At 41.1% G+C, this 15,950-nt stretch overlaps 1 protein-coding gene across 6 annotated transcripts in view; it reads right to left on the bottom strand.

Moving 5' to 3' along the window:
• Nucleotides 1-3,473: 3,473 nt before the first annotated feature.
• svilb (supervillin b) overlaps nt 3,474-15,950 on the bottom strand; it is a 57,490-nt gene continuing 45,013 nt past the window's right edge. For 4 of the 6 annotated variants that reach the window (XM_072668484.1, XM_072668480.1, XM_072668483.1 and 1 more), the window contains 12 exons: nt 15,620-15,795; nt 15,366-15,510; nt 13,388-13,685; nt 12,528-12,682; nt 12,255-12,360; nt 10,892-11,099; nt 10,635-10,768; nt 10,361-10,516; nt 9,241-9,384; nt 8,788-8,909; nt 7,311-7,466; nt 3,474-4,400 (listed from right to left, as the gene is read on the bottom strand). In XM_072668484.1, the coding sequence (XP_072524585.1) occupies nt 4,314-4,400; nt 7,311-7,466; nt 8,788-8,909; nt 9,241-9,384; nt 10,361-10,516; nt 10,635-10,768; nt 10,892-11,099; nt 12,255-12,360; nt 12,528-12,682; nt 13,388-13,685; nt 15,366-15,510; nt 15,620-15,795 (1,887 nt within the window). In that variant the 3' untranslated portion in view covers nt 3,474-4,313. Of the gene's footprint in view, nt 4,401-5,268; nt 7,175-7,310; nt 7,467-8,787; nt 8,910-9,240; nt 9,385-10,360; nt 10,517-10,634; nt 10,769-10,891; nt 11,100-12,254; nt 12,361-12,527; nt 12,683-13,387; nt 13,686-15,365; nt 15,511-15,619; nt 15,796-15,950 lie in introns of those variants that run through there. The other 2 variants (XM_072668482.1, XM_072668481.1) reach the window with 2 other exon arrangements.

Raw genomic sequence — 15,950 nt, forward strand, 5'->3', positions numbered from 1 at the left:
CAGTTAAGCCATGTTTATTCATTAAGCCCTTCTAATGATGTACATTCTCACAAAGCTGCTTTACAGAGATCCAGGTCTGAGCTACTCTTTAACAAGTCAAAGGTGAGGCCGTTATCAGTGCAAGAATCTTGAAAGGAACTCAAAAGGGGAACTCCTCCGTGTCTAAATGTGAGCCAAAAGCAACTTCCTACACTCATCGGGCATTTTATCTGAAATATTTGCCACAGTTGTACTTTGTAGGTGTATGCTTACCGACTACAGCTCATCTTTTACTGCACAATATATTTGCGGAAAGGGCCTACAAGGAAACCACTGCTGATCGGTTAAAGTTTGGGTGGGGGACCATCTTCAACACAGCAGCACCAAGTGCCACTTTAGCTGGCTTAAAAATATCCAGCTAACCACAGTCCTGTGACAAGAAACTAAACACTGGCTAGAAGAACTGAAGGTTTAATTGTTGCTCTGGTAACGTTTGGTATGTGCTCCTTCCCTCCTACCAAAGAACACATGGTAGATGAACCGGTCATGCCTAAACACCCCTCTTAAAAATAAAGATGCTCCAAATGGTTCTTTGATCTAGAAGAACCACTTTTGATAAGGAACCAATAGAGATAATAGTGCAAGTGTGAAGAACTTAAATAGATACATTTAAATAATTTATCATTTTCACCACACTCACATCTGCATTACAAAAGTGGCTTATCTATATTAGCACTCAAACCTTTCGCAGCACTTATATTTTCGAGAGCGTGGGATATCACACTCCGATTTGCTCTTTTGCTTTTACAGACCACACAGTTGCAACACCCCCAAAATCTCACACTGATGATGCCTTTTTCACTTAAACTCATTACTTAAGCACCACTTTACACTGCAAAATGTCAAAAAGTGTTATCTTGCAAAGGATGTCTAGTTTATTTTTGAAGATGTGGTCAGAGCCAGTGGACCTTGAGAAAAGAAAAAGGGAAGTCATACCAAACACATTTGGAGCATGATTCTTTGCTGCATCCTTGTTCTATATTTATAAATCACTCAATTTTACAAGCTAAAAAGATATATTAGATCATGCTAAACTGACATGTTTTCACATACTTAGTTAATTCATTGAATTCAGAATATTATTGTTAAAATGTAAAAAAAATTGAGAGAACGCCTACATATCACCCTTAACTTTATGGTCTGAAAAGAGCTTATGGTTTGTCAACACTACACCCTCTAGCGGTCCAAGAATGTCATGTGACAGGAAAGATAGCAATGACTGTTACCCAGCAACTGAAAAACTAAGACAACCAAACTTGTACAGAAGTAAGGTAGCCTTTTCACACGATGAAAAGATAAAGAAGAGAAACCGTGAAGCTCATGGTTCTGACTGCACAGGGCCACACTTCCCTTTTGCAGTGTAAAAACGGCTTTGTTTCCATCAATAGCTTAACAGCAATCATATCGTATCAAGCCGACTGCAGGGTGAGCAAAACATACAGCCTGGCTAACTTCCCGTCTCAGCTGAATGCTGGTTAGATCAGTCATCCAAGCACATTTTTCAAGCAACACTGTGCCCTTTCAGTTCATTATGATACTGAGACATATAGTACACACAGGGGTTTATTTACAATAACAGCCTTATTTAAGAAGTTTGGCATTCATTTAACGAACCTCAAGACCTTCTATACAATATAAAGTTCACACCGGATTAAGCACAATTTAGATGCTGTTAAGGGTTGAACCAGAAAATCCCAAAACTATGGTAAAATAGTTAAGTATATATATATATATATATATATATATATATATATATATATATATATATATATATATATATATATATATATATATATATATATATATATAGAGAGAGAGAGAGAGAGAGAGAGAGAGAGAAAACGAGAAAGAGAGAGAGAAAACGAGAGAGAGAGAGAACTGCATCATATGATGTCTGCTGGTGGAGAAAAATTAGTGTTCCCCTTTCAAAAAAAGGGGAATTCCACCAGGTTTTTAAAAGATCATGCGTAATTCAACTGTGGAGGTCATTGGTAGATGTCAGAGGTTTGGTATGAAATGGTTCATTGCAGAGACAAACACAAATAAAACAGATTTGGTAGATTATTTCTTCGCTTCTTGGCAATAAATCTTTTGCTGTTGGAAAGCCTGTTAATTTCCATTTTAAAGGGTTCCACATTTCTAAGGAACATGCATTTGTGGGATGAGCAGTAGAGCGGAGTATGTTGTTTGGCAATGGCAGAGAAGATTTGATAATTATTTAATGGGCACAAACAGCTCATTTGGCTGATTGACACTTGTACCTCCACCTGATTGGCAGCACCTGTGAGCATGGGCCCTCAGTGGTCAGTAGGTGCCTGCTCCAAGAACCGGCACGCCATGTCTCACTGATCTGGATAGGGCCTGTGTGATTGGGCACCTTCAATCTAGTGTTCCACAAAACTAAGTTGCAGCATTATTTGGCCTCCTCCTCTTCCTCCTCTTCCGGAACGAGTCCAGATTCCGCCTACGGCAGTTGGATTGTAGGATCAAAGTGTTGAGATGATGCAGAGAACACTATGCCGATTGCTGCACCAATAGAGTGAGGGTGTGGGGCGGCATCTCCCTCACTGGAAAAACAACCTCTATCCTCAAAGATGACTCCAGGATTTGGGAGTGGAGAGGATGTAAAGGCCTGCCAGTAGTCCTTACCTCAACCCCATTGAACACTTGTGGGATCAGCGTGGGCGTGCGGTTCGTGCCAGAGAGGGGAAAAAAAAACAAAAAAAAAAACAAAAAAAACATGATGACCAGCATGAGGAGGAGATGCCAGGCTGTGTATGGTTTTTCCACACGCTACTGAGGCTCCTGTTTGTTAAATGAAAAAAAATTAAATTGTTATTGCCAATTGCCAATGTGTGTTTCTTCAAACTTTCTTCAAACGAGTCAATCGCATGGCAGAGAGGATTTGGCCATTTTTTTCATGGGCTCAACCCACATACTCAGCTCTGCTGCTCATCCCAGAAATGCATGTTCCTTACAAATGTGGCACCATTTCAAAGGGGAATTAACAGGCTTTTCCATCATGTGGATCAGGAGGTAGAGTAATCGTGCATAATTTTACACAAATATGACTCCCTGCCTCACGAGTGTTTCACAAAAGTTACATAGTGCAGTTAGCAGCATGTTGAGCCCAGACTGATGGACCACCATTTAAAAAAGTAAATAAATAAAAAAAAAATTAAAATACTGGCTCAGACATTAGGCAGTGTGATCGTAAATTATAACCATGTTTTGTAATAACTTTGTGGAATTAAGATATGTGGTTCCTATCACTACTACAAGAGTAACCGGCATGCAGCATCACACGATTCCAAATTACTACCTCAACAGGTTTAACATAACTATCATACAACACATTTAACATAATTATCATAATTCTGAAGAGCAACAATAAGACGCCATCAGGCTGGAGCAATGGATTTTGAATATGCTTTATTTATTCACCATTTCTTTTATCACAAAGAAAGTCTTTGAAATGCAGACTAGAGTCCCTTCTGTATATAAACTGTACACAAAAGCAAGGCACTATGCTGTACATTTACAGTAATTCATTCATTTTCACCCCATTTCTCCTCACACAACCAACACTCCTGTACCTTTGAGGCAAGAATTCACAACAGCCAACACACTTTGTCCATGCTGCAAAAGAGAACTCGCATACTTGGCATGTAAGCTCCTCTTGTGATGGAAAAGTACCAGCGCAACTGTAATACTATGACAACACTTTTTTAAACTTTTTTGTTAATATTTTTTTTTACCACACATTTTTTTTAAATTACGCTGCATTCTCCTCAAACATGCACGCACCAGAACAGCACCATCCCCACGGCAGACGCAGGACGAAACACAGGGACACCGGGACACCATAACTGAGGGTTTTTTTGTTGTACAAAGAGAAAAACACAAACCGTTTTTTAGTAAAAGACAGTAAAGAGCCTTACTTCACAGCACGGTTCATAGAAACACATCACACAGACGGTGGTGGCTGTTGAAAGTGCGTAAATTGTGCCAACACGAACATGACGACATCACTTTCTCCCAACACGACGGACAGAGACGGACACCGCGGCAGTTTAACACGCAAAGTGCAGATTCTAAAGTGACCTTTGATGTGAACCCCCCCACCCTATCTCCACTTATACCCCCATTCCTGTTCTCAATGGGATGCATGACCCTGCCCAAGAGGGGTTGTTTCAATGATGACCAGAGGGTCATATTACCCTAGTATACACCGAACCGGAGCGTGGTGCGGTACCATCAACGTGATAAGGTGATTAAAAGAGTCCTTTGGCTTTTTTAAGGTTGACTTGCTTCCATCCTGGCAAGGCCTCATACTCCTCCCTTGTCATCTCCAGGGCAATCTGTGGAAAGAGAAAACGCTCATGTATCCACAGATACTGCATGGTCATTGCTGACTTATTTCAAAAGGTCTTTTAAACCTGGATGATTCTCACTTACACCAAAACAGTAGTGGCTGATGTCTAATAGCAGTGCGCTGGTTTACAACCACTGTACGTTGCAGACTGCAGTTCCATTGATGCATGTTGTTGCCATATGGCAACAAAAGGGCAAAGTGGTTTAGGTTTCTTTAAATGGTCCAATTTTTAATAGAAAATATATATATAAAACCATGACATTTTACAGGTACTTCATTAATGCAGTAAATGACTGAGGGAAGACACTCCATCTGGCAGCAATATTTTAAGATTAAAAAAAATAAATTCAACCTCCACCTTGCGCCTCCTCAGCATATTTAAAAAATTATCGTTAGGGGAACGATAAGAATGTGGAGGCGGAGCAGGTAGAATAGAACTAAGCCAATCAGTGCTTTTTGGGCTTTGTATGTTGCTATGGTGACAAATGGGAGAAAAAAAAACTGTTGAAAAATGACAGTGAACAATTTTTGTAAGAGAGATACATTGAGCTGATTTTAAGCACTATACTAATGAGCAAAAAAGTCATTGGGCCTTTATAATAATAAAAAAAAAAAACATTTACACTTAACTCACACAAGCTAATTCATTACAAAGCCGAGTTTTAAGAGGTATCATTTGCAAATGGCACCACTTTCCACCATGTACATGTATTTTATGAGAATAGTGTTTTTTTTTTTTAAACTTTGACAAACTCATGTCAAACTCCAAACAAGTAATGTATTATAAAATAAATTAATACTCGCCAGAAAATGTGTGTCTAGAAAAAGTAATGCAATTTAAAAACATACCTTCTTTGCAAGAGAAAATAGATTTAAACATTCAAAGCTGTGAAACCGATGCAGCTACTTTAAGCAGCTGGTCACATTGCTTTTTCAAGCTTGCTGTGGCTAATAACGCCCAGTTTAACACTGCACACGGAAATAACTCTGCGGCTTTAGTTACTGAGGAACTAAAGAAAAGTGTGAGACAGAACTTTGAACAATTCTGAATATGGCATTAAGGACCAGTTCATTTTCGCTGTTCTTAAAGTTTCTGTATATTTTGGATAAAACAACTGTTTTAAATGAAATAAAAGAATAAAATAAAAAAATAAAATAGAATTAAAATAAAGCATTGTTTTTAATAAGACACTACATACACAAAATTTGCAATCAGCTCACCCCACAAACATCTAATGTGTGCAAATAATCCTTTTAAATCTTTTCATTTATTTTTGTTAATACATCTAAATGAAAGAAGATTCCTGCACACTAATCCGTTCATTGAAGCAGTCATAGCCTGTTAGAGAAAATAATTTTACTGACCAGTGGAGGTCAGTACATTGACACTTCAGATTCAAACTGTCTGTTCTGAAAGGCCTCATTTCTGCTCTTTACCATGGGACAAGGTAGAAGATGCCTTGGGTTTCACAAGGACATCTACAGGGGGCATTTCAAAATGGAATTAGGGATGCAGAGATATTTTGTGTACAGCTGCTGATGTCAGTACAAACATTTATGAAATTCTGAAAAGGAGACTAAACCCATTTGGATCAGCATTACTGTGAAATATAGCTCTTACTTTGTAGGCTTACAAATGCAGTAATGGCAATAAAAATGCAGATATTCGTTGGCATCATAGAAAGGCTTTGGATACATTTGGGTATTCATGTGTTACGCGTGCATTTGTAAACAGTTAAAATCACTGTATACAACTTAAAATAAACGACTGTTGATATTGGACCTTGTATACCATTCAGTGCTCCTTAAGAAGCTTTGCTTGGATCTTTGCTTTGCCTGATCCAAGAACTTCAGCTTTTGTTCCTCAGATCTTTTGCTTTTTGGCAGTTTTTTAGCCATCACTCCTTGAAAATGCATGTAGAAGTAGCTAGCAAGGGCCAGATACACAATCTTCCCTGCTCCTCCTCACCCAGTTCTATGCCCAAGCATAAACATACCCTGTTGCTAATTGTCTGGAATAGTGTTGTGTATCATTTAGAGCCACTTTGTTTTCCACATTTACAGATCTAAGGATGGGTGCAAACTGCTGACTTTTTCCCAGCACACAAATAGACCGGGGGGTTAGCGAACATGAGGAAGCATTTGTTAAATTTTACAAAAAGTGTATTGAATTGTACACAGTACCTTTAATCTCAACATTTTGCAGGCTATAAAAGCGGTGTGATGTGTTTGGTTGTGAGGTTCACAAGTTGCAAATGGTTGGGAATTGCTGAAACACATCTTCCTAAGATACAGAACTTATATTTAAGAGCTTGAATTTAATGCCCTTTCAGTGACTGGTCAGATTTGTATGAACTACTACAGCATTGGGGAACCACTCACCAAATTGTGTGAATCCTTTCTGAATTCACAGCTTGTTCTTTAGTATAATTAGGAAGGAAAAAAATTGCAGACATCCCTAAAGAAGCAGGGTTGATTTAATGGTGGTGGCTTTTTGAATTTAGAGCTTCACCAGAAGAAAAGTCAGGGTGTGATCATGCTGGGAAATCTTAAAAGGAAAAATGTGACAAACGTGTCCACTCCGTATCAGAGTGTGCTTCTGCAGAAGTGTTCTTAGTAACAATGCAGAAAGTGACAAAAGTGTAGAAGAATAAAGTGTGCAGGTCAATTGGTGAAGAAAAGACAGGAGAAGTGATTTCACTGTGCAAGACCTACTCATTTAAGAACCACTCACCTACCCAGAACTCCCTACAAACCAGCCTGAAGTACAAAAAGCAAAACATCAGATTCTACACATTTAGTAGCTTTAGCACTTTAAATGGTGATATAATTGTGGCTATGTAATATGCTTTTAATATGTACAGCTGGGATATTTAAACAGTAGGTGTGGTCTCACCTCAAAGTCTTCATCTGATAGGTAGATTTCAAGGCGTAAGGGGTCAACACCATGTGGAAGGGGCCGGCTCTGCAGTGCTGCAAGCGGATATGTGCTTTGACAAAGACGAGACAGAACATCTTCCACCAAAATAATCTGGTTACATACTTCTGCCTCCTACAAGTGAAGTTACACACATGAAAAAGAGAATTGAATTGGGGTCAACATTGCACTACTGCCACACGATTGGCTAATTGGATAACAGTGTATAAAATCAGGTAGATATGGGTGAGTAGCTTCAGGTAACATCAGACAGACTGGCAGATAAATGTGATCAGTGATTTTGAGTGTACAATTGTGCTGAGCAGAAAAGCATCTCAGACTAAATGCATTAAGCCTTAAGATGGGTGGGCTCCAACCCAGAAGACCACGCCAGCTTCCACTTCTGTCAGCAAAGAAAAGAAATCTGAGGCTGCAGCGGCAACACACTGACCAAAACTGAAGAGTTGAAGACAGGAAAACATGGCCTGGTCTGATTAATCTGAATTTTTGCTGAGGCACACAGTACCTAACAGATGGTAGGTAGGGTCAACAGTCCAGGTTGGTGGAGGTGGTGTAATAGTGTGGGGAAAGCCTATCAAAAGACCCTACCTGCTGTTTTATTAAGGCAGCTTTACCTGTAAATATACCCTAATGTTACTTGTGTTGCATGCTATGCCAAGGCAGCCCAAATGTCGTTCATGTCCACAGTCATCAATTTGCCAAGTGCAAAGCCTATAAGACTCCTTCAGGGCAATTTCTGCTCACAGGTAGTGCTGTACGCTGCAGTTTCTCTAAATCTGTTTATACAAGAGCATCCACATGGTTTAGAACAAATTAACAGCCAGGATAAGGAAGAGAACGTCAATTAGGATATTAGTATTTGACCATGACGACACGTCTCAACCAACCAAGTCAATCAATTCATTGGTATTACAACGTAGGATTGAACGATACTTTTTTGTTTTGGGGGTATACTGAGTAAGAATTGAGCCTAATCTAATCTTATTACAATTTAATCTACAAGTTTTCTAAATCTACCCAATTGACTATCTAACATTATCTGATAATTTAATGCTTGATAATTGTGAATGTGGGATTTTCCTATTCAAAACCTGCTCAACGTCACTCCTTGAAATATGAGGAAGGGACTCGAGACATGTAAAGTGCCTTGACTGCCATATTTTAATACTTCCGGCAGGCTAAACAGACGTCATTTTACCTGCTTAGTCGCCATTTCCTCCTAACAGTTTCTGAGTGTGAAAAGGGTCCATTGGGGTTTTTTTTTTTTTTTTTTTTTTTTTTTTTTTTTTTTTTTACATAAGTTTTTGAATCTGAATCATTGCATGCTCCTTCAGAGGAACTTCAGAATACACCCAACACTCTGTAATGTAAAAAAAAAAGGCTGGAGCAAAACTATGCAGGGTGGTTGATCCAATGTTCATATACGTGACCTTACCCGTTCTGTGATCTCTGCAATATCTTCTCGATGCTCCCAGCTGGGGAACATGTTGGTGAAGGTAAGAGGCTCCAGCCCTGCGTGGATCAGGTAGGACTTCTGAGGATTATTCTCATCTTTCTCTGAAAGAGGAAGACAACCTTTCAGCAGATATGCCTTCTGTGCAGTCTGGCCTGCGCTTTTCACCAAAAAAAAAGGCACAATGGAGTAAAGCACTATTTCAGCTGGAGTAGCTTCCCCAGTGAAGGTTCTGTAACGTCATGTGTAGGAGATGAAGTGTCTTTACCACAGATAGCCCAATTAAAAAATGTTGTAGCCAAGATGTACACAGGTTATCCCAAAGGCACCAGTACTAAGCAGCAGGTTGCGTTATAGTGCTAGAACCATTTCAATTTATCTTAGTAGTTTTAATACATTTACAGTATTTTGCATTTTTACATTACTGAACCTCACCTCGGCAGTACCGGAGCACTGTTTCCATGGCGCATTTCCTGTCAGCATCCCAGCGGATGCGTGCGGAGCCTGGGGCATCAGTGTCCTGTGGCCACCAGCCCTGCCACAGGTACACCTCATGATAGTTATCGACCAGAAACAGGGCTAATGAGTGAGAAAAAAGGAAGAAAATAAAGAGGAAAGGGCGGATCAGTCAAGGTGTTGGTTTTAATTTTTTTGGCTTGTTGTACCTTTGTAAGCAAAGTCACTTAATTAGCTTTTTGACAGCAGGTGATTCAGTAGTGAATGAACTCCGATAACCTCCTCCTGAGGAGAGCAGGCACCAAGGTGTCATCTCTGAAATATCCTCCTGGCCGTCTGTCACAATCACTATCTCACTACTATGGTTTTCTTCTTCCAGGAAGTCCAGGAACCCAAACACTTTACCAAACTTCTTTCAGACTACGTATATATTACAAATAAGGCCAAGAATCATTCGTGCTCAACTGGTTCGATAGTTGCATGGTGCTTGGACTCCGCTGATCACCACTGTTAATCTAACTTGAAAGCTAGACTCTCATAGCGGATGACACAACCTCCCCCTTACAACAGTCACTTTAACTGCCTGTGGTTAGGCACATGAGCACTGAGTGCACAGAGGGAGTGAGAACATGAACAGACATGAACAGATATGCACACATGGTAGTTAGCCCTTGGTTGTAGCCTGTATGTTCTATACCACTGCTGCTATCATGGATTATGATGAGTGAGGCGTTGGTACTCCCCTGTCCAGTAAATGGTCTTCATTACATTGCACTACACTCCAAAAATTAAAAGCTTAATATCTACCTGACTCATGAAATGTTACCAAGTCCAAATTACGAATTTTGCCAAACAATTAAGAGTTTGTGGAGAAGCTTCTGACTGCAGTTGGATCTAATTACTTACTTGATTGTTCTGACACCTTTTCGTGACTACAATTGGTCCTAATGTTAAACACCAGAGCTACCTCCGACAGCAACTGGTACACATGGCACACCTGGTTAACCTATTGCTAGACTGTGGAGTGATTCAGGTAAAGCATGCTGCCAGCCTTTAGATAAAACTCTTGATGAGATGTCACAGCATGCACATGGGTTACCTGGCTGCGGCGCAGAGTACAGGTCCTCTTGGAGGAAAGGGAGAGAGCTGACGAGTTCTGGAGCTCTGGACGGGAAGAACAACTCCTGTGCCACAAATTCACCCGAAGAACTACTTAACTGGAACAGCCGTGGGGTGAAGTTAAACTTGCCTGGGTCTGAAGAGAAACAGCAGAGGGTTTACAAAACATACAAACTGTTACTCTGCACACATATACCTTAAAACTATGAAGAGAAAAAAAAAAAAAAAAGTATATGGTAAATGAGAGACTGTACCTTGGAGCATGCAGTCATAAGCCTTACGATCTTTCCTGCCCAACGCTTCCCAGAATCCCACTGGCTCCGCCCCCTCGTCACACTCATGGATGGTCACATTGCAACTGCTGTGAAGGCCTGCTTCCAGTGGTCGCCTTGAAGAGATAGCATTAAGCTGCTATATCATGTTTACTTGAGCTTGAGTTCTATATATTGTGAACAAGTCTAAAAAGACTGACCAAGAACTTCTTCAAAACTCCAGCATCTCTTAAACTTACTGCTCTTTGATCTTGTCTGCGGCAGTGCAGGACACCTCACGAGTGTGTTCTTGAGTTTTGCAGCCATGCCACAGGTAGATGAGAGCTTTGTTTATGTTGAGCAGAATCATGGAGGTGCGAGAACGCAGACTACTGCAGTGACAAGCAACCTCGAGTAGGTGGCCTTCTCTTGGAACCTCACCACGTACACAGTACAGACGCCACTCATCTAGAGATTGAGGGGAAAGAGGGGGGAGCTCAGAAGAAAGATACCTCTAGTTAAATTGTTCCAAAGTATATATATTGGATATAAGTTGCAAAACCAGCCTGTTTTAAGGACCTTTATTGGAATGTCGCAAAATCAGACATCTTTACATATCTGCCTGTTCAGCCTATAGTCTAGCAGATTCCAGTTTAATACCACCATTCGCACAGTATTAAAAGTGTATTGTTTTAATGCAAGACAGCCAATCAGAAGGCATCTTCAGCAATACACTAATACTCTAGTATATCATATAGGGCTAGTTGTGGCTCAGCAGTTTAAAGCATTGGGCTATTTATGACAGGGTTGTGGGTTCGACACCCAGGCTCAGCAAGCTGCCACTGTTGCCTTTGAGCAAGGTCATTAACCCTCTCAACTCCCTTGGCACATGGGCTTACTTATCACCATGCATGTGTGAGCGGACCTCCATTTATTCCCTAGGCTGTTTTTGTTACTGTGTTTTAAAACTGATATGTAAATGAGATCTGTTCTGATTGGCTGCCTTGCCTTTATTGGGAAACACTACACTTCATATTTTCAGTGGGATTAAACTGAATAGGGAGATATGTAAAGATTGTGACATTACAAAAATTTGTGCAAGGCCCTTAACCCTCTCTGCTCCCTGAGCAGATGTTAAAGTCATTTAACATTATTCATTTTTATACAAACGATTTCCTGACCCGTTACTATGCTTTTAAAACTGATATGTAAAGGAGATGCCTTCTGATTGGCTGTCTTGCATTAAAACAATACACTTTTAATACTGTGCGAATGGTGGTATTAAACTGGAATCTGCTAGACTATAGGCTGAACAGGCAGATATGTAAAGATGTCTGATTTTGCGACATTCCAATAACGGTCCTTAAAACAGGCTGGTTTTGCAACTTATATCCAATATATAGACTTTGGTACTTATGGCACTTGTATCATATAGAATCTCAACAGAGCTGCAATAACATTCTGCGGTCATATACTTACGCTGTAGCCAAACCCTTTCTCTAGTTTAAGCATATTACTGACAGTCATCTCTGGAAAGCAATGTATTGCCTGTAGTGTAAATATTCATCTCATACTTCAACTTCATTCACAAATAAACAGATCCAAACACAAGACAGTCCTCACTCTGAATGTTCTCCTCCTCTTCTTCCCTCTTCCCAGAATGCACGATCATGCCTCCGTTGAAGCACTGCAGGAAACACGGTGGCTCTTTGCCCTGCTGCACCTGCACCTATGAAACAAACACACCTCTAATAAGCCTACCCTTTTTGTGCTTTTGCACAATTAGTGTCTTTAGGCAGCACTGAAAAGTTAAGGGACTGATTAGAGGTAAGGGCTACACACCAGCTTATGGATATTATAAAGTGGTGCAGACAGAAAACCTCCCACCCCAATTACCTGTGCCCCTCTCTCCTCGTCCAGCTCAACAGTCATCAGTGCAGAGGTTCCCTTCTCGCTGACTGTGGAGTTCCTGCCCTGCCAGAAGAAATAGCAGCACTTCTCCCGACCTGGACCAGCACTGCGAACCTGCTCAGGCTTCTGCCTGCTTCCCACTGTGTGCAAACAGACAGACACACAGACAGACAGACACATGGCTACAAATTAGGAACAAGTTGGTACAGGGATATTTCAGAGGCCTTTTTCCACTCTCAAAATTAGAAAGGAGAAACAGACAAGACAAATGAAGAGAAGGAACAGAAGGCCTAGCCCATGACAGATCAACGTAAATATCACCAAATGCAATCTATTTACTTACCCATATTTACTCAATTTAGAAGAATAAGAGATTTGTATTCGTTTAAAGCTACAGATCATGCCATGCAAATTATAGTGGGAAGCTTGATTTTCATAAATATATCTGATATAATGGATTTATATAATGGCGCCATCTAGAGTACAGTTGCAGGTATTGGTGGTTTTACCACATTCTATGGGAGACGTTCAGTTATGTAATCAAATTCCATTTACATTTCCTTTAAGATTTCCCAGCTAGTCAAGCCATGTTACTAATCAGGTATCATGAGGTATAATCAGGTATGATAAACATGGTCAAAGACTGAACAACTACAGTAAGGTTATACTGGCACCATTTATGATTCTGAACGGAATATCAAAGAATACAGTATACTAATTAAAGCCTACCTGTTTATTATACAGTACTACTAGATATTTTACAGCTCAATGGTTGTAAACGGTTTCCCACGAAACACAAAAACGAAACGTCTCTGCTTCTTCTTCCTCCTGACAGTAATACTGACCTGCAGCGCTCACCATGTACTTCCACTTCACCACATATGCGTCTCCCTCATGGAACTGGCCGATGCTCTGCTTGGGCAGTCGGCTGTAGTCAAACTCCAAAATGTGCCAGACGTCCACACTGACCGTGCTGATTTCAAGAGAGCGCAGACGGTCCTCAGAGCCGCTGTCCACAGGCCCATGGCCCCGACCCACGTCCTGCCCATCTATGACCATGCTGATTGTCGACTGGAGGACCGGCAGCATCAGAGCCACATCATAAGCGCGGCACTCTGAGCGAGAATCCGTACCCTGAGAGAGCTGATGGGAGTACGCGTGTTGGTAGGTGGAGAGCAGAGAGTGCCTGTTATTCTACTACTGCTATTATGATTATACACTCAGTTACAGTCAAAGCTCTAATGTTCAGAAGAAACTGACCTAATGTTCTCCAACATCCCAACAATAGATTAGAAACTTCCACATCACAAAATTACGTCTCCCCAAGCATCCATACTTAACATTTGGGGCCCCACAGTTAAATACCACAGCTCAAGAACTCCGGTTCCCATCCTTGGTCCTGAAGGAACCCCTGTCCTGCACATTTTAGTTTACTGCTCCCAACACACCTGTTCCAGAAATTTAGCTCATTAACATGCCCTTCCTACATTTAAGGTGGTGTGTTAGTGCAAGAAATTACAAACCTACAGGGCAAGGGGCTCTCTCTGGCCATGGTTGGAAACTAATGCTCTAGAACACAATATTCCAACCCTATTCCTGGAGAACCCCCTGTGCTACACATTTTATTGGTTTTCTGCTCCAACACACCACCTTCAATCCAGAAAGGGCTTGTTAATTAGCTGATCAGTGCAGGGAGTCCTCCAGGACCAGGGTTAGAAATCACTGCTCTAGAACACAGTGGGCAGCTCTCTTCCTGAAAATCGACCTTCCTGTAGGTTCCACTCTCTTCAAAGATTCATTGAAGGCAACAATTAGACAGATTAGATCTAACTGTTTCAGGGATAAGGGAGTAAAGAATGCTGACTGATGTCCTTGAACCATTTTTGGTTATCTTTAAGAACTATTTTTAGGGATGTGTGTGTAAAGAACTGTTGAATGGTCCATTACATATCTCTTTTACAAGCATGGTTCTTTGTGGAACCAAATATGGTTCTTCTATGGCATCACTCAACCATTTATGAGAGCATAGGGTTAAGACAAAAGTCCACCAGAAGGCTGATCAGGTGCAGGGTTGTTTTAAGCCAACTGACAGCACAGAATGCTGATTGCTGGCTATGCTTGGGTCACTAGACTAAAACTTTAGGCATTATTGCACTTCATACAGCCAAGCATAATAAAGCTACACTATATGGACAAAAGTACCGGGACACCTGCTCATTCAGTATTTCTGAGTAACTGTCTCTACTGTCCATCTTATTGCATTCAGCAACTAGACCATTAGTGAGGTCAGAATGTTGGATGATCACCCCACCTTAGCCTTAATTCATCCCAAAATTCATCCACAGCTCAATACTGAATAGCCTAGGCATAGTGCCAATAGGTTCATGTGTATCTGCTCCGAGGAGTCATTCTATTAGCAATCGAATTGCTTCTCGACAAGGACTATACAAGCAGTCACAACTGGAGATCAGAAGGTTTGTCTGAGGGTTCAGGGTTGGCCCCACACATGGATGCCCACCAGGGTCAGTAATGGGACTAGTAGGGGTTAAACATTCTGACTCACTCTGGGTTGTGCACTGCATACGTGACCCGTGTGAGATTAAGATTGGGCCCATTTGGGAAGCCCAACTTGTTCCCCATAAAACCCACTCAAAACCTATACCCACATTCCACCCAAGTGAGCCCCACACGAGTGTGTTGGCTGAGGTGTACCTTAAAGGTAGGTGTGTGTTTACAAACATTTGAACATATAGTGCATCTTTAAAGCAAGTTACTCTTGTTACTCTTACAGCCAACCCACATACACACAATAGGGGAATTTACCTTCTGCTCAAAAGACTGTTCATTGCCATTCTTAGGAGAACTGGCGGTCTCTCTCCAGTCCAGAAATTTCTCTCTGAACAAAGATGTCTCATTGTGTTCCGTCAACCTGCCAAATATGGCCCAGTCTGGGCGGCCCTGACCTTTCCTGAACACACACACACAGACCCACACCTTCAACATCTTGAAAAAGGAAATGCAAGGTACAATACTCAGCAAGAAGGCAAACAGTACTCTGTATTGTTCGGTCTCCAAACCTAGGTATGAGTGAATTGCATCCTCCTGGGTCGAGTGGGTTGATGTCACAGTTGGTGTAGTCAAAAGTGCCATTCCACAAGTGCTTAGCCAGCTGAAAGGCCACCTTCCTTTGAGCCAGTGTTACCTCTTTACCATGCCACACATACACCTCACTGCCAAAATCGAACACCAGCACCTAAAAAGACACAAAGGCAGTCAGCCACATTTAAATCAACAAAAGTAATCAAAACACTGAACATTTTAAGTCACATCCTAACACGAGCTTTCATTTGCTGTGTGGTGGCTAGATCTGGGTGACGTAATATATTGGTGATGACTGATAACACTGAC

This window comes from Salminus brasiliensis, chromosome 23 (assembly GCF_030463535.1).
Source record: "Salminus brasiliensis chromosome 23, fSalBra1.hap2, whole genome shotgun sequence".
Taxonomy (NCBI): domain Eukaryota; kingdom Metazoa; phylum Chordata; class Actinopteri; order Characiformes; family Bryconidae; genus Salminus; species Salminus brasiliensis.